The sequence below is a fragment of the Vicia villosa genome, unplaced genomic scaffold, assembly GCF_029867415.1.
Source record: "Vicia villosa cultivar HV-30 ecotype Madison, WI unplaced genomic scaffold, Vvil1.0 ctg.001605F_1_1, whole genome shotgun sequence".
Lineage (NCBI taxonomy): Eukaryota > Viridiplantae > Streptophyta > Magnoliopsida > Fabales > Fabaceae > Vicia > Vicia villosa.
The window spans coordinates 429,875-444,336 of NW_026705673.1; the positions used below are offsets into that span (position 1 = coordinate 429,875).

Here is a 14,462-nt window from a genome sequence, read left to right on the forward strand (position 1 = left end):
ATTTACATGACAATCATTATTTAAACTTTTTTCCTTATTATATGTATTTTCTAATTATAACTATATAATATTTGTTTAATATTTATATAAATTTTGCGCGACTCGTGTGAACGCAACTCATTTACTATTTTTCTTAATATGGGATATCTTTATCAATGAAGTATTTGAGCTAATTCAAATTACCTAGATAATAATCGAGGTTGCTAAGAAAATATATTGATCTCCTTACATCCCCTCGGGACCACTAGGAAACATTCGACTAATAAAAAATCTCTGTAAACCTCACTTGACTCACTTTGGTTTCATACAATTCAAACAGTTTGGTCTTAAATCTACTTTATCCCAATAAAACCAAATTAGTTAAAATTTATTTATATATAAGTAATTAACACACCACATTACATATATCACACATTACACACCACATCACATTATTGAAAATACACAAGTGATGTATCGCTTAGATATTCACAACTTTTGGTGTATGACCTTAGAGGTGCTTGTTTAGATTATAAGGGAGATGACATTAGAAAACAACTCAGCGGCGACAAACTTGTTTGCGGTCTCTGTGAGATGAAGTCCATCCCAAAACACATATTGAGATGCATTGGGACATAATCTTATAATGGTCTTTTTATTTTTAAATGATGTAGAAGTTTTCTCTAGGAAACTCGTCCCAAAACAACCTTTCCTTACTTCAGAAAATCCTGCATGTAAAAGAGTATTCATGTTACATACTATAAAAAAAATAAAATAAGAAACAAATTAAAAAAAGACTCAAGAATTACCATTTTCTATATGAATTTTGTATAAGAATTTTATTATATACTATAGATATGTTTAACTATAATTATACATCCAAATTAATAATATTAAGGGATAAATAACATTCACCCCCCTGCCATATGGGCGAGTTTTGAGTTTGCCCCCTATTAAATCTTTTTGTTAGATTCCCCCCTTATAAAACACAGATTCTATTTCTGGAACCCCCTATCCCTTGTTTGGCTGACTGGGCGGCTGACTGGGCGTGAAAAATCTCTTGTTTGGCTGGGAATCTCGCGTTTGGCTGGCTGACTGGGCAGAAATCTCTTGTTTGGCTGGGAATCTCGCGTTTGGCTGGATCTAAAAATTATTTTAACTCAGTATTTTTTTTAACATTTTATATTATATATATATATATACTGAGTATTTTTTTTTAAAAATTATTTTTTTGTTTTAAATGTAATTAACGTTTTTTTATAACATTTTTTCTATAACGTTTTTTATAATATTTTTTCATAATGTTTTTTTTATAATATTTTTTTTTACTCAGTTTATATAATTTTTTTTTTTGATATTGCATTTTTTAAACATATTATTTTTTTATAACGTTATATACTAATTTTATTTAATATACTGGCCATATAAATTTTATATTAACGTTTTAACATTTTATAAATATTAATGTTTTAATATTTTACAAATATTAATATTTATAAATATTAACATATAAAATTGTATAAATTATAACGTTTTACAAATTAATATATTATATTAACAAATATTTTTTATAAATTAACGTTTTTTATAAATTAACGTTTTTATATAACGTTAATACTGTGAGAAAATATACTAAAACATAAAAAGAATTCTTATAGTTAATGTATAGTATATAAAACTATAAAAAAAGTAATATAATAAAACTGAGAAATATTAATTCTTAATAAAAAAATTCTTATAGTTAATAAGAAAAATAATATAAAAAAATGTTATATAAAAATATGTTAATATAAAACAAAAATAAAAAAACGCAATTTATAAAAGAATTTTAAAAAACGCAAATAAAAAAATGTTACATACTGAATAAACAAAAAAAACGTTATAAAAAAATAATATAAAAAAACGTTATATAAAAAATGTTAATATAAAACAAAAATAAAAAAAACGCAATTTATAAAAGAATTTTAAAAGAATTATCAGTTTATAATAATCAAAAACTTTAAAAGTTGAATTAGAAAAAACTCCAACATAAATATTAGAAAAAACGTTAGTATAAACTAAATAAAGGCCTTCATAATCAATAAATTGTTGTAGCTTAGTTGGTTGAATTATGGCATGTTAAGCATCCAGTACATGGTTCAAACCTTGGCTGGGAGAAAATTTTTAATTGGTTTTTGCTTATTACATTAAAATAACAAGAATATAAAATACAACTTGGATTAAAAAAATATTAAAAACGCCACGTCAGATGCCACGTAGGAAGATTCCCCAAGCCCAGTCAGCCAAACAAGGGATAGGGGGTTCCAGAAATAGAATCTGTGTTTTATAAGGGGGGAATCTAACAAAAAAATTTAATAGGGGGCAAACTCAAAACTCGCCCATATGGCAGGGGGGTGAAGGTTATTTATCCCTAATATTAATAAACGATATAGTTGTCTCAATTATTAGATGTCTGTGTGAAGATCTCTTATTAGAAAAACGTGAATTCTGCTTATTCGCCTTTAAAAAATAAAATTTCAACTAAATCCAAAAAATGAACTTAGAATTCCGAAAAGATAGATTTTGTACCATATTCTAAGGGTTTAGTGACTAGGTTATAGAGAGGTTGATAGCCATTAAGTAGAACCAAATTGAGACCAGGAAGCATTTTTCTCAAATTAACAGATGTGGAGTTGAGCTTTTGATTACAGCTAAAAGCAACATTGTTCAATTCCACTACACATTTGTTGCTATAGGCAGAGTTAAACACAGTAATGGCTGCAGGCAAGCAACCTATCGCAGTTAATGTTTTCACAACAATTTTCCTTGCTCCTTGTGTATATAAATTCTGTCAAAACATATATGTATTAGAAAAACTTTAAATAATTGTCACAATTGCATAAAGAATTTCACAATTTTGTTCGGATACTCATATATACCTGGATGAAATCAGCATAATTTTGCACAAGAATGTCACTGAATTGATCAGGAGTATAAACCACACGAAGCAATGGATTTAGGTAATAATTCAATAAAATATCACCACTTCCAAAACCAACAATATGCAAAGCACCATTTATAATTGACAATGCATCTGTTCTCCCAACTATCTTCATTAAATCCTTTTGGTACTCCTTGTAGTGTTCCATTTGTTGGCTCAATGACAGCGAGTGCTACAACAAAAATATTAACAAAATCATCATTTAACAAGGAGAATCAATTTGAGTACTTTCTATATGAAATATATTACTATTTTGATCTCAAATATAAGTAGTACTTTAGCAAAAGTAATTCATATATTTCAGATAAATACATTAATTTTTTATCAACTTTTACTTATATTTGAGATCAGAGAAAGTATATTCTAGACAATTTAAATATATTTACGTATAATTTGGCAGTAGAATCATGATAACCAGAACCAGCTGAGGCAAAGTTGACCCCATTCAAGATGTTTTTTCCTTTGATATATAAACTGAGATAAGCTGGTTGATAGGAGGTAAATCCAAAGATTTCAGCTGAAAAAATAAATAAATTAAATTTTTATTAAAGGAAAATAAACTAGATGATAATTGATAACACAAATATGCAAGTAATATAAAAAATAACTTGACCAAAAAAAATAAAATAAAAAAATATATTTTGTTTTTATTTCATTTATCCACTTTTTAGCCTTTTTAATTCCAATAAATATTTAAGTATTTTCTAAGGATTTTTGTTATGATATATAATTTTATCACTTTTAGGAAAGAAAAATAAGTACATGAACTAAAAAACAATCTATATAACTAAAGATAATTTAATTTTCAAAGGAAAAGAAAAGCACATGTGAAGTCACTAATAAGTTTTCCATTGGAAAATCTTCCTGTTGGATTGTGATTCACAAAATCTCTTCCATAAGGAAGATAGTTGGCTTTAACCAAAGTAGGTAGATAGTTGTTATTGCCAACATCAAGAGTGGAGTCTCCAAAGAAGAACAATGCAGGAACTCGAGGTTTTCCATCAATGGGGACCATAAAAAGAAAAAGAAAAACGAAAATAGTTGATAACACACTAAAATAACCCATATTTTTAATGTCTCTTTGGCTGTGAATGTTCTCTTTATGGAACTACAAGTTGGTTTTATAGTGCTCGTCTTTTAATTACGACAAATACTTTATTATTTTATTTTTTTATAGCATTTATATTTCTTTTGTTTTATGAAGATTGATAGGGAGTACTTTTCGCCTTAGTTGACAGCTTAATCAATGGGATAAATAGTATTTTTTAAAAATGTGACACATTTGTGATTTATAACTCGGTTGTTTGTTGGTTGAGGTGAAAATTTTGTCAAAATATGTATTACTTGTAGTACTGATTATTTTACTATAATCATTCATTCACCACCAATACTATTACTATTAGATTAATTTTGGACCAATAATTTTATTTTTTTAAGATTAGATGTTGTTATTGATTTGATTTTATATCACTTAGAACTTATGGATTTTATTCAATTTATGTGTTTAATTTTTTTTACTGATATTATTAAGTGTTAATGCATAAATTTTATTAAATATTATGTGATGCTTTTCATCCAATTTATGTGTTTAAAAAATGTAATTGTATTGAAATTGGTTACAATATTTTTAGAATTGAAAAAAGAGTTAATAGCTATTTTACCCGTTGTCATATGAGCGGTTTTTGAAAAACCGCCCTGTAAAAAAGTTTGAATTTCTTTTTTACTTGATGAAAATTCTTCTGTTTTAATCCCTCGATAAAACCAGTCATCGAAATCATTGAAATGAAGGAGCTTCATTTTATTTTTTTTTTAAATAATGTGTATTGTCAAATTTGTAATTTTAAATATTTTTGAAAAAAAATTCATGTATTTTTTTATTTTTTTAAGTTTAGAAATTTTAAATAATAAAAAAAATAAAAAATTTTGACACCTGAACTTTTTAAGTATTAAAATTTCCAAACTTGGAAAAAATAAAAAATTCAAAGCCACATGAATTTTTAAAAAAATGAAAAATTTTAAAAATTTCAAATTCACAATCCCACATCATTAATAAAATAAAAAAAATAAAAAGATACCTGCAAAGTCATTGATGATGATGATTTGGTTTCATGAGTTGTAAAAATAGAAGAGTCTTCGTAAGACAGAAAGGAAATACCAACTTTTTTACAAGGGATTTTTCAAAAATCACTTATACGCCAAGGGACAAAATAGCTTTTAATCCAAAATATTTTTCAAAAACTACTTATTTATTTACAACTTGCTAACGCAATTCAATTCTTAATTGAATTTCGTTAATTCTGTTGAATTTCGACAAGAAAATTTCGAGTTGAACGATGAATTTATCCATTAGAATTTGAGTAGATTGTATAAGATGTTAAGTCAAATTTGATCAAACACAACTCGTGTATACCCCTGTATATAGCTTACGAAATACAAGACGTTTGTCGCATAAACTTTATTAACGCTGTGAAATATTTATAATCGATTAAATATAATGTTCTTAAATTAAATATTCTATCGTGAAATATTTATTATTTATTAAATATCTTTTTATTAATTTAATTATTATTTATGATTAAAACAATATTAATCGTCCGAGTTATTAGGTGATGTCGACTCTTTAAATAAATTACAATTAATTTCAAAGTTAAAAATCCATATTTATGTGTGACGTATATCACAATTGTTAGTTTTGTTAGTGACCATGTCATGAGTGAAGTCGAGGATTCTAGAGTGATTCAATGTAACTTAAAATTTAGGTTTTTATCTTCAAATACTCGACTATTTGTTTGCGCAAAACCGTATTGTATTTTCAAATTTAACCAAAATATATTTTAAGTTCTTTTTATTTTACAGTTTTTGAATTTTTAAATATAAAAATTATTTATAAAAATAAATTTTTGATGGTTTGTGGTGAAACTTTTACTTTTTACTAATGTTACTTTTGAACATAATAAACTTTTACTCTTACGAAGGTTAGTTCTAAAATAATTGGTCTATCCAAAAAATAATTTAAAAATTCTCACTGTAATATTAATTATTTTTAAACTATATTATTTATATCATTTTGAACTTGTTATTTAAGTTTTTGTATTTATAGTAAGGGTTATTACATCAATAATTAATAACTTTAATTTAGAAAAAAAAATTTGTCATGTGGATTCGTTATTTGAAAATAAGAGGTTTATACAAAAAAACTACAATTCAATGGAAATTCAATTTGATTAAAATAATGTCTCTCTTAATTATAAAGGGAAAATGATTCTTTCTTAACTATCAATTTTTTAAAATTTAATTATATTAATTACAATTTCTACAAAATTACACCTAAGTATTTCGCAGAGAAAAAAAATGAGATGATAAAAACTTGAGCATATTATAGGTAAAAATAAAATGATTTAAAAATTATTAATTTTTTTGGGTTTTTTAATATGTGTAAACAACCTTAAAATTTTTAGTAAAAAGAATTTTGAAATAGTATACAATCCTACGGCTACATCTTCTGCTACCAAGCATTAATTGTATTTAGTTTCATCTATGATTTCTGCATCATAGACATGACATCAGCATCAGACAATTTATTGAATGACAATATTAATTATTACATATGATTTCTGCATCATAGACATACGATCAGTGACAATTTATTGAGATGACATAACATTAATTGTTTTACATAACTGATTTCTGCGGCTTACAATTTTTGTATGGCGTGCCATATTAACTCAAACCTCATAGACACTTCCATGACAATTATTAATGCAACAATAATTTTCCACCAAAATAACATTCATGTGTTGGTCTGGGTCATTTCATAAATCTCTGGCTTGTAGTCGGTCGCAAGTTTGAATATTAAGATTTTAAAAAATTGAAAGTAGAATAACTAAAGTTGTTTCATTCAACTGTGATTATATGTTCTATATTTCATTATAGTTGTTGTTTGTAACTGTTGTAAAATTCTTTCCTACAAATTTTCCACCATCTTCATTTATTTATTGGAACGTCTTATTGTGATATAATTCAAGTTAAGTAAAATCATGCAAAAATACTTTTTATTCAGCAAGGTAGGGGTGTGCAAAAAAATCAGTTATTCATAATTAAATTGGTTCCAAATTATTCCACTTTTTAAAACTCAGTCAAAATGTTAAAATATAAAAGTCAATATCCATTTTGTTATCCAAATATAAAGAGGTATCCAGAATGATAATAATGTGGTTTAGTTATTGAGTACTCAAATTTTATTATGTATTAAATTTATATGTTTGTCTCTTTTTATGGTTCACCATATACATAAAATGACGAAAGTAAAATTTCTCTAATAACACATTATTAACAAATTCTGAATTAAAAAATTTAATTTTAAATAATTAATTATTAAATTAAAATGAAATTTTTTATAATAATATATTCATTTATAAATAAACGAGTGAATCGATACGGTAATGATGCACTATATCATTATTTAAATGTGATTCAATATGACAAATGTGATTATTTAAACAATATTTTTTTATCATTTTGCAAACTGGTTGTTTAAATTGATAATTTTTAAATTAATATTAAATAATTAATTGTTAAATAAAAGTCATATTGTTTTATAACAGTAACAGTTTTACAAATATATTTTTTCAAGTATATGTTCATCTTTATTTTTTTTTTCTTTTCATATACACATAGTTTAGAAAAAACATAAGGTCGTTGATAACTACTACCACACAAAAAATATGTTCAAATAATTTATATTGTCCACTACCATTTAAACTAACGTTAAGTTACATTATGTGATACGTTAAGTTAATTAAAATAAAATTGATTTTAAGTATTGAATTGATTTTAAAAAGTTAGTATTAACTTAAAATAAATAAAATAATTTTTTGGTTTTTCTGCCATCTTGTTATTTCATATTTCATTACGTTTTTGGAGCAGGCTGATATTTTCTTTGGTGTAACCTTGCAAACAAATTCTGCTTTGGAGCTACTTATTTACCATTCTTTAGCATTTCTTATGCTTAGAATGTGTTCCTAAAACTCTTATATTGTTACAAAAAAAATTATGTGAGAAAGGTTTAAAAAGTGGTATTAATTCAAAGTGAATAAAATTGATTTTAAGTATTGAATTGGTTTTGAAAGAAACTGGTTTAAAACTAGTTTTTTTTTTTTAAAATTAGTTTTTTTGTGAGAAACCAGTTTAAAACCGATCAGATCCATATGTAAACCGGTTTTAAAAATAAACCCTTTTATCGAAACATTTTTAAAATCTAAATCAAACCATATATATAATTCAATTTGATTTGATTTTTGATCCATACACACCCCCCCTATAGCAAGGGGTGTTACACCTCTTTCATAAAAAAAATCTTTCTAAAAACTTTTAAAATAAAATAGCAAAATATGAAATACATGTTCAACTTAGATATCTCATAATTAACATAAATCAATTTCAACAATAAGGAAATTAATCTAAAAATTCTTAGAAAAATATTAAACAAATGATAACCTGACCCAGTGTTACATATCTCAGCAACACATTGATATACTAAAAATAACTCAAAGTGATAAAATAAAGAAAAAGACACTAACATCATTCCTCAACATAACAACAACTAATGCTCCTCTACTTGAGTATCTACAACACCAACATAACAAAACACATAAAAAAAATAAACAGGGGGTGAGAATATGTTCACAAATATTATTGGTATATATAACAACAAGGATAGTTCAATAACATTATTCTTCAATCACATATATTAATTCAAAACAATAATCAATCACAAATGCAAATATATAATGTTATGTGTTAGAACAAGAAATGTTCTGATCAATATTCTTAGTTTTGATGATAACATTATATATGAATTTTGTATAAGACAATGTGGTACTCTAATTATTCACATTTTCCATTTCATGAAAAGTCTAAAAGAGTATGCACAAAATCAGCGTTCAGAAGCACTGACCCAGAAGTTCTGGATGGCTTCATCAGAACATGATTTTTCAGACATCAGAAGATGGTCTTGAAGAAATCAGAACATGGTCTGGAAAGCATCAGAAGATGGCAGTCAGAAGCAAGCTCTGAAGATCTGATGGTATCACGCTCCAAAGCACTTCCATAGTCTGTTGACTGAAGTTGCCTCTGCACCAAAGCTGAAGACTCTGATATTCAAATGTTAATCCAACAGTCTGAGTCCAGAAACAAGTACAAGATGAAAAGGCTACAACGTCAAATCTGTCTGACTGACAAAAGGAACGTTAGAAGCTACAAAAGACAAAGTTAGAAAAAGCAGTTGAAGCATGGCTCGAGGTAGTTGACAAAAGAATGAAACATTAAATGCAGCAGTGTACTATTCACGCAAAGCATTAAATGCTCCCAACGGTTACATTTCCTCAAACGCCTATATATAGAAGTTCTAATTCAGAAGCAGCAACAACTCTTGCGCAAAAATACCAAAACACTGTCAAACTGATATCACACTAAAGCAAAGAAGAACTTCATCTTCAACCTCACAACTTTGTAATATCTTGGTGAGTGTTTAGAACTTAAACGTAAGAGAAAATCACTTGGTGATTATAGCTTTCTAAGAAGCAAATCAAACTCTTGTAATATTTATTTTACATTGATTGTAAAAGGAAGTTACTAGAGTGATCAAGTTGTGATCTGTAGACTCTAGAAGATTTAGAGGTTATCTAAGTGGAGAACCATTGTAATCAAGATTGATTAGTGGATTAAATCCTCAGTTGAGGTAAATCACCTTGTTAGTTAGGGGTGGACTGGAGTAGTTTAGTTAACAACGAACCATGATAAAAATAACTGTGTGATTTATTTTTATCTACCATTTTTTGATCAAACCCTTATTCAATCCCGCCCTTTCTAAGTATTTTTCACTCCTTCATTATATAATTCTTATTTTCTACTCCATATACATGTGGTGGCATGTTTTGGATTTCAGAGCTATGTTACTGATTGATCCAACGTCTCTTGTTCCTCTCTAAATCAACATTTCCTCTGGGAATCTAATACTCGTCTCTGCCTCCTCTCTAAACTAACGATTCCTATGTGAAATTGAGACCATCCTCACTAGACTGAAGTCTTCCTATCTTTGATATACATGAATGCATGAAATGCCACAAATAGTATTAATGTAATAATCATAACCAGTTCCTTTCTGAACCCACAACTTCGACAATATAAGACCACCACTGTAGTTCCCCTATGAACTAATCAACTCAACATGATAGCCTACTACTGAAATTTTCGTAATAACTGTGTTAAAGAGGTATACAACCTCTCATTTGGTGGAAAACTATCGATGTGGAACTTCCGCACATCATTTCAAATTAACCTCATCAAGCCAGCCGTCTTTGAGGGCGTGCAAAGCGGGCTACCGCAAAGGGCCTTAAAATTTCTAGGGTTAAACTATAGCTAAATAGGGCCTCATAAAATATTTGGTAGGTTAAAACATGAGTACATAAGCCTCTATTAGTTTTTTATGGTTAAACGGTGACTATTCTATACAGGGCCTCTAAAAACTTAAGACGGCCTTGCCTCCAACATCTTCAACGAACCTGCAACAATGGTGGTGAAGAGAGGATAGAATAGGAGAATACTTTCGTTGTCGTGTGGTGGTGAAGAGAAAATCGGCGTCGCCATTTTGAGAGAAGTTGTATTGTGAAGTTGTCTTGCTCCATGCAATGTATAAGCTTCTTCAGCTGTGCACTCAGATTGTGAAGTTGGATTGGAGAGTGCAAGCATGAGAGGTTTCTACATTACATGCCAATAAATATCACAAACATTAGCATAAAATCTTCTCATAGTGTGGTAGAGTTATTACTAGGGAAAATCATGAAATTACCTTTTTCTGTCACTGTACGTGTTGATTGTCAATATGAAATATGCACCAAATAAGTGGTTATACAAGTAGCTACTGGAGCATTGCACTAAATTAAGAAAATAAGGTAATATTTCTAACACATTTACAAAGACTCCAAAAGCCAAAAAGCTGCTATACCTATACAATGTAATAGGCTTTGATGAATGTAAAAAGCTAAAAACTCTAAGAAAGCATTTGAGGGCAAAAACAAAAACTGCCACAGCTATTATTTTCTATATTTTTTTTCTATATTCTTTACATAAACATGGTTTCCATTCGAATAGTTTGGAGCTTTACATAAACATGGTTTTTCTAGAGCCTCGTCCTTTGAAAGACCAAGAACATTTGTATCCACTTGCTAAATTATGAAGTCGTATTAGCTGTGAATCTAGTTTTCGAAACTTGTAGTATGTTTAGTTGGAAGTAATGATAAACACGAGTCTTACCATTGCTTTGAGATCTGCTCCTTTAGGCTTTTCACTGAATGAAAGGATCCTTCCTTTATTGTCTGTCTTCATTAGACCAAAAGAGTAACATATATGATTGTATTATTGAGCAAAGAGATTAATAGTAATAACATGAATCTTACAACTTATCGAAAGCAACCTACCTGTCATCCATTGGCAGACAAGAAAGAGTAATGTCTGCACCGCTCTCTCGATGATCCTAATAAGAGGTCGAGTAAAAACATCTCAGAGTAAATAATTTGAATGAATTAACTGAATTGAAAGAGAAAATAATTGCTTGAATTACATGACATTATGTCTTACAGCATCAACAGAAAATCGAATGGTGAATTCACTACAACATTTATTGCTTCTGGCAACACTTTTTTATGCAACAAGTGTAAATTGATGCCTAAAAAAAGATCAGGCAACATTTTCTGTTTGTTGCCTGTACAATTCTCCCAAGGTCTCATAAATGTTCCCTAAAATACTTCTGGGGACGATTTTCAAGCGTTCCTATAATTTATCATTGGCAATAATTGATAAATGTCCCTTTAAATTCTTGTGGGAACAATTTTAAATCGTTGCACTATTCATAACAAAAGGGTACATTTTTCAAATGTTCCATAAAAATTTCAACAAAAACCAAAAAATTAGGTGGCAAATTTTTCTCCAAATATCACAAAATTGTATTACATTATAACATTTATTATTTAAGTTAATAATAGAAACATATATTTTATGAAATTTTATGAAACACACCCGGTTCACAAATTTTATGAAAATCTAACCTTTTACAAATAGAAAACCAAATTAACGAAACTGTATTGATTTGTGCTGCCGGTTTTATCGTTGTTTTGTATAATTAGTTTGAGATTAATTTATTAAACTATTTCTAGATAAATATTAATAATAATTTTTATAAATGTTATTAATCTCAATTATTTTTATAAAAATTGTATTTAATATTTAAGTATTTAATTAATATTATATTAGTAATAATATTAAAATTAATAAAAATTAATAATTTAAATTTTTTTATAATTAATATAAATTACTTATATAAGTTTTAAATAATGACTTATATTATTAGTTTGAGATTAATTTATTAAAATATTTTTGAATTAGTAATAATGATAGTAATTTTATAAATGTTATTAATCTCAATTATTATTATTATTATTATTATTATTATTATTATTATTATTGTTATTATTACTATTATTATTATTATTTTTATATATATATTTAATTTACAAAACACATTATCCGTCACATTAATATTATTATTGTTATATAAATATTATTAGCAATAATAATAAAATTAATATAAATTTTATACGATAAACATTAGATTAATATCTATTCACTAATGGTAATCGTGTGATATCGTTTTAAATGCATGTCAGATTAAATCATGCCAAGCATATATGTATTTAGATTTTGTTTATAAATATTTCATAAGGTTTATTTTATAAATAAATATAAATATACAGTGAACATTAAGTAAATTACTTTAAGTTAAAAAATTAAAAGGGAAAAATCACATTAAAAAAAGTCGGAACAGAAAATAGGGTTTTGTTTTGTTGATATCAGAAGAATCTTCTCCACCTCTCATTGTTTTGTTTCATTCTTCTAATCTAGTTCTTTAACCTACTGTTTTTCACTTTGCCGATTTTTCATTCCTAGGAAGCAACAATGGCGGGTGGTTAGATCAAGAAGGAATAGGGAACTCACAACACACACCATACCAAGGTGGAATGTCCTTTCACAAATCAAAGGTGGAATGTCCTTTCACAAATCCAAAGGTCAGCACACTCTCAAAAATCCACTTTTTTTATTCCATAGTCCATAAATTTGGAATCAAAACTATCGATGTTATGCTTGAAATCGGTCTCGGTACAGGGAATTTAACTGAGAAGCTTTTGGATGCTGGGAAGAAGGTTATTGCTGTCGAGATTAATTCTCGTATGGTTCCAATGAATCCCTTCCAGTCGCCTCAAGGTATACACTTTTACCATATTTTTAGAATTATTTGTTTGTGGGTTTGATTTCTTGTTGAATTGTATTGTATCACAATTTTGAAACTAGAGCTATTAACATTTGGTACCCAAAATTACAGCTAAATGGATTTCTCATTTAGGGTTCAATAACAGTTTAAATTCCTTGAAAAAACCTCTTTCTTATAATTTTAATTTGTTAATGTCAACTCATATGGAAAAAGGCTAGTATAAAATATAAAATCAAATCTAAAAGGAAGAAGAACAATTATGGTGATTAATGTCATTTGTGAAGTATGCAATGTTTGAAGAAGAAGAAAGCATTTAGAAATTGTATTTTTTACTTGGTAGATAAATTTGGTTTTTAGGATAACTTACTAGAGAAGTTGAACTTGAATAACTCTGCAGAACTATGCTGATGGTAATTGTAACTTACTAGAGACATTTGTTTTTATGCGTGGCAAATATTCCATATCAAATATTTTCTCTTCTCACATTCAAAGGTGATTCATGCTTAAGTTTGTGATATGCATGTTGTTTATCATAGGTGCAAATGTTCTTTGACATATGTATTTTGTGGTATTCTCAGTTTTGTTCAGAGCAATCACAAGTGACGATGGAGGACTTTTCTTCTACGAATAAAAGGATGGATTTGAGGGATAAGAAATTGAAATCTTATAGATGTGTGATTATAAGGTTTGATTCTAGCTATGTGGACTAGCTAATAATTTGGAGTTATGATGTTTGTGATTTTAAAATTCAACTGTCAATTATTATTTGGTTCACACAATTTTCTTCTATTGAATCTTGGTCCTTTTAACCTTGGTTAAGGTTTATTTTGTGCAGGGAGAAAATATTTTCTCTCAACTTTAAATAAGGTAGAAAATAGTGGTTAAAATTAAGTGTTACTCTCTATCTGTTGAACACCTTAAAAATTGTTTAACTTTAAAATTGACTTATTTCTTTTTTAGTAGTGGGTGTCTATTGTTGGATCCTAGTTCTACTTCTTGCAACCGTTTACTAATGACAAGAAGCCGAGCTCATGTAAAAAAATTACAAAGCATCTTTATATAAATATTGCTCTCTGTACATAACTCAGTTGCTAAAATTGTATTATCTCACATGGTATTTTATAGTTGCAACCAAACTATAGAGAGATTTGGATCATGTTTAATTAATGATTTTGGTTG

The 14,462-nt window shown here is 27.4% G+C and overlaps 1 protein-coding gene and 3 long non-coding RNA genes across 4 annotated transcripts; 1 reads left to right on the forward strand and 3 right to left on the reverse strand.

The window, feature by feature from the left end:
* Positions 1-346: 346 nt before the first annotated feature.
* On the reverse strand, positions 347-4,033 carry LOC131635988 (GDSL esterase/lipase At5g22810-like). Its single transcript, XM_058906622.1, has 5 exons — positions 3,785-4,033; positions 3,346-3,476; positions 2,898-3,131; positions 2,548-2,806; positions 347-707 (listed from the first exon to the last, which is right to left on the reverse strand). The coding sequence occupies exons 1-5, from the start codon at positions 4,023-4,025 to the stop codon at positions 505-507; spliced, it is 1,068 nt and encodes a 355-aa protein (XP_058762605.1). The 5' UTR covers positions 4,026-4,033; the 3' UTR covers positions 347-504.
* A 4,628-nt stretch (positions 4,034-8,661) lies between these two features.
* LOC131635989 (uncharacterized) lies at positions 8,662-10,864 on the reverse strand. The gene is made up of 3 exons (XR_009293921.1): positions 10,809-10,864; positions 10,564-10,717; positions 8,662-9,192 (listed from the first exon to the last, which is right to left on the reverse strand). It is a non-coding gene; the product is annotated as an uncharacterized LOC131635989 (long non-coding RNA).
* Positions 10,865-11,138: 274 nt separating this feature from the next.
* Positions 11,139-11,775, reverse strand: LOC131635993 (uncharacterized). Its single transcript, XR_009293924.1, has 3 exons — positions 11,597-11,775; positions 11,437-11,492; positions 11,139-11,338 (listed from the first exon to the last, which is right to left on the reverse strand). It is a non-coding gene; the product is annotated as an uncharacterized LOC131635993 (long non-coding RNA).
* Positions 11,776-12,865: 1,090 nt separating this feature from the next.
* On the forward strand, positions 12,866-14,462 carry LOC131635992 (uncharacterized). The gene is made up of 3 exons (XR_009293923.1): positions 12,866-13,080; positions 13,178-13,276; positions 13,862-14,462. It is a non-coding gene; the product is annotated as an uncharacterized LOC131635992 (long non-coding RNA).